The sequence below is a fragment of the Arachis ipaensis genome, chromosome B5 (assembly GCF_059453495.1).
Source record: "Arachis ipaensis isolate K30076 ecotype BB chromosome B5, ASM5945349v1, whole genome shotgun sequence".
In the NCBI taxonomy this organism is placed as follows: domain Eukaryota; kingdom Viridiplantae; phylum Streptophyta; class Magnoliopsida; order Fabales; family Fabaceae; genus Arachis; species Arachis ipaensis.
The window spans coordinates 91,507,846-91,512,018 of NC_142440.1; the positions used below are offsets into that span (position 1 = coordinate 91,507,846).

Consider the following 4,173-nt stretch of genomic DNA (forward strand, 5'->3'; position numbering starts at 1 on the left):
TTTCAGCAATTTACATTCTGCTCTTTAATCCATGCAATTTAAGATTCCGCCATTTAATTTTCTTGTCATTTACTTTTCCCGCCAATTTTACATTCCGCAATTCTCATCTCAAATCTTGATTCCGCTCAACTAGAACACACTTCTAATCCGAATTGCTCACTCAACCAATCCTTGTGGGATTCGACCTCACTCTATTGTGAGTTTTTACTTGACGACGATAACCGGTGCACTTGCCGGAAGGAATTTTGCCGATCGTGCAATTTCCTAAATCGTAGCATAACTAGTTTATGTGCATCATGGCCAACAACAATGGTCCACCTCAGAGGAGAGCTCTAGCCTCTTATACCTTCCCCAATCCAAGAAACTGTGGGAGCAATATACTCACTCCCAATGTTCATGCAAATAACTTTGAATTGAAGTCTCAACTTATCACTTTGGTACAAAACAATTGCTCCTATGGAGGAGGTCCACTTGAAGATCCAAATCAGCATTTATCTACTTTCCTGAGGATTTGTGAAACTGTCAAAATGAATGGTGTGCACCCAGACATCTATAAGTTGCTGTTATTTCCATTTTCCTTGAGAGACAAGGCATCTCAATGGCTGGAGACATTCCCTAAAGAAAGCATCAACACTTGGGATGATTTGGTGAACAAATTCCTATCTAAGTTCTACCCACCTCAGAGGATCATAAGACTGAAGACAGAAGTGCAAACATTCACTCAAATGGATGAAGAATCGTTTTATGCGGCATGGGAAAGATACAAAGCTCTAATTAGGAAATGTCTACCTGAGATGTTTAGTGAATGGGATAGACTCCAAAATTTCTATGAGGGATTTACTTTAAAAGGTCAAGAATCTTTAGACTACACTGCAGGAGGTTCATTACAACTAATAAAGACAGCTGAGGAAGCCCAGAACCTCATAGACACGGTGACCAACAATCAATACTTCTATGGTCATCAGAGGCAACGCCAACCAATCCAAAAAAAGGGTGTGTTGGAGCTAGAAAGAACAGACACCATCTTGGCACAGAACAAGTTGATGCACCAATAAATCCAGCAATAAATGGAGTTGATGACAAAGAGAATTGATGGACTCCAAGTGGCTGCAGTAAATGCAGCAAGCCAACCCTCAATTCGATGGAGCCAAAGTGAAGAAACCTTTGAGAAAAGCAACTGTTGGCAACAACCAGAACAAGTCCAATATATACATAACACCTCAAGCTCTTCTCAGAATAAATTTCATGGAGATACATACAATTCATCATGGAGGAATCATCCCAACTTGAGGTGGGGTGATAATCAGAATTCATGGCAAAAGAATCACAATTCCAACAACTCCCGACACACAAACAACCAAACTCATTCATCCAATAACACTAACCAATACATAAAACCACAAAACTCATATCAGCAACCCAACAACAACTCACATTCACCAAAATAACTTCTCCACACCACCTTTCAATTCCCAGAACAACCACTTCAACAACCCAAATAACTTTCAACAACAACCATCATATCCCAACATACCATCCATTGACCATCAGGAAACTAGAATCTCAGCTCTTGAAGCAACATTACAAGCACTTGCTCAAACCACACAGGTTCTAGCCAAAGGGCAAGATAGTTTGATTAAAAGTTAAGAGAGACAAGAGGCCACTATGAGGAATCATGAAAGACAAGTAGGGAAATTGGCCAGAGAAGCTGAAAAACCAACCAATATTTTCCCAAGTGATACCATTCCAAATCCTAAAGAAGAATGCAAAGTAATTCAACTCAGGAGTGGAAGAACATTGGAGGATGATAAGGTTGGCAGTAAGAAGGAAGTGGCAATTAAAAAGAAAGACCAGGAAGAGATCAAGAAGAAGGATGAAGAGCCACAAGCTTCAAAGAAAGGAAAGCAAGTCATGGAAGAGAACTCACAAGAACAGATGAAGGAAGTGAAGCCTTATACTCCTCTTCTGCCATATCCTCAAATATTGCAAAGAGAGCTCAAGTATTAACAATTTCCAAGTTTCTAGAGGTTTTTAAGAAGCTGGAAATTAACATTCCCTTTGCTGAAGCTCTAGAACAAATGCCTTTGTATGCTAAGTTCCTCAAAGAGCTCATCAATAAGAAGAGAAGATAGAATGAGAAGGAGACAGTGGTCTTAACCCAAGAGTACAGTACAGTAATCCAAAAAGGCCTCCCACTAAAGCTCAAAGATCTTGGGAGTTTCATCATATCATGCACCATAGGCAATATGACCTTGGAAAAAGCTCTGTGACTTAGGTGCCAGCATCAATTTGATGCCTCTTTCACTAATGAAAATGCTTGCAATAGAGGAAGTCAAACCCACCAGAATGTCACTTTAAATGGCGAATAGATCACTTAAAATACCCAATGGGGTTGTGGAGAACTTGTTAGTGAAGGTGGGAGAATTCATATTTCCAGCGGATTTTGTAATTCTGGACCTAGATGAAGAGGGAGGCGATTCCATCATATTAGGAAGGCCTTTCCTAGCCACAGCAAGGGCCATCATTGATGTAGAGAAAGGAGAAATGATTTTGAGAGCACATGATGAGCAGATCACTCTAAATGTCTTTAAGGATATGCAACATCCTGCTTAAGATAAAGGGTGCATGAGAATTGAAGAGGAAGATTTGAACTGGAAGGAAAAACCCCAAGAACGCACTTATCAACTCACCTCTGAAGCAGAAGACAGATAGTGGAGAAAAACAAAAGGGTAACGAAGATGTGAAGACTGAGAAGGGAAGGCAGGAAGAGATTAAAAATTTGATCACTAGGAAGAAAGCCCTTGACATAAAGCCTGCTGCCAAGATAGAAGAGTCACTGAAGAAAGGAAAGAAGAGCAAGAAAAAGGTTCCAAAAGGGTGAGAAACAAAAGAATCCCAACTGAAGGGTTCTCAAAAGGAGACAAAGTGAAACTGATCTACCAACAGTTGGAGACAGGCCCATAAACTGATGATTATTACACTGTCAACAGAATACTCTCACTGGAACACATAGAGATTGTTCATCAAAAACACAGGAAAAAGGTTCACGGTGAGAGGGGACAAGCTGAGTGGTGCACAGAATTGTGATCACACTTTTCACAACTACGGTGCAACTAACCAGCAAGTGCACTAGGTCGTCCACGTAATACCTTACGTGAGTAAGGGTCGATCCCACGGAGATTGCCGGCTTGAACCAAGCTATGGTTATCTTGTAAATCTTAGTCAGGAGATTAGTGATAAAAATGATTTTGTTTATGAAAAGTAAATAACATGAGATGAATGATACTTGTGATTCAGTAATGAGGAACAGGTTGAGGTTCTAGAGATGCTCTGTCATCTGAATCTCTGCTTTCCTACTGTCATCTTCTCCAAACACGCATGGCTTCCTTCCATGGCAAGTTGTATGTTGGTGGATTACCGTTGTCAATGGCTACCATCCATCCTCTCAGTGAAAATGGTCCAGGTACGGTTTCTGTACGGCTAATCAACTGTCGGATCTCTCGTCTCGGATGAAAAATACCAGGCACAGCTACCGCATGGCTAATCATCTATCGATTCTCACTTGTGTCGGAATAGCATCTCTCTATCCTTTTGCACACTGTCACTGCGCCCAACATTCGTGAGTTTGAAGCTCGTCACAGTCATCCCATCCCAGATCCTACTCGAAATACCACAGACAAGGTTTAGACTTTCCAGATCTCAAGAATGCTGCCAATTGGTTCTAGCCTCTACCACGAAGGTTCTAATCTCACGGATTCGAATGCTCTGTTTTCAGGAGAGGCAAGTCAAATCCGTGGATCAGAGACCCAAGAGATACGCACTCAAGCTGTCGCCCAATCACTACATTGAGCTAAGATAGAACGAGAGTGGTTGTCAAGCACGTGTTCATAAAGTTGAGAATGATGATGAATGTCACGGATCATCATATTCTTTATAATTAAGTACGAGTGAGTATCTTAGAACAGAATCAAGCGTGATCGAAAAGAAAACAATAGTAATTGCATTAATCCATTAAGACATAGCAGAGCTCCTCACCCCCACCTATGGGGTTTAGAGACTCATGCCATAGAAGATATAATATGAGATGTAAAATGTCACAAGTTACCAAAATGAATCTCTAAAAGTAGATTTTATACTAAACTAGTAACTTAGGTTTACAGAAAATAAGTAACT

The 4,173-nt window shown here is 40.6% G+C and overlaps 1 protein-coding gene across 1 annotated transcript; it reads left to right on the forward strand.

The window, feature by feature from the left end:
- The first annotated feature begins 296 nt into the window (after positions 1-296).
- Positions 297-1,055, forward strand: LOC148564951 (uncharacterized). Its single transcript, XM_088487113.1, has one exon. The coding sequence runs from the start codon at positions 297-299 to the stop codon at positions 1,053-1,055; it is 759 nt and encodes a 252-aa protein (XP_088343239.1).
- Positions 1,056-4,173: the final 3,118 nt, after the last annotated feature.

Coding starts and splice junctions, on each gene's coding strand:
- LOC148564951 (XM_088487113.1), top strand. CDS start 297: ATGGCCAACAACAATGGTCCACCTCAGAGGAGAGCTCTAGCCTCTTAT.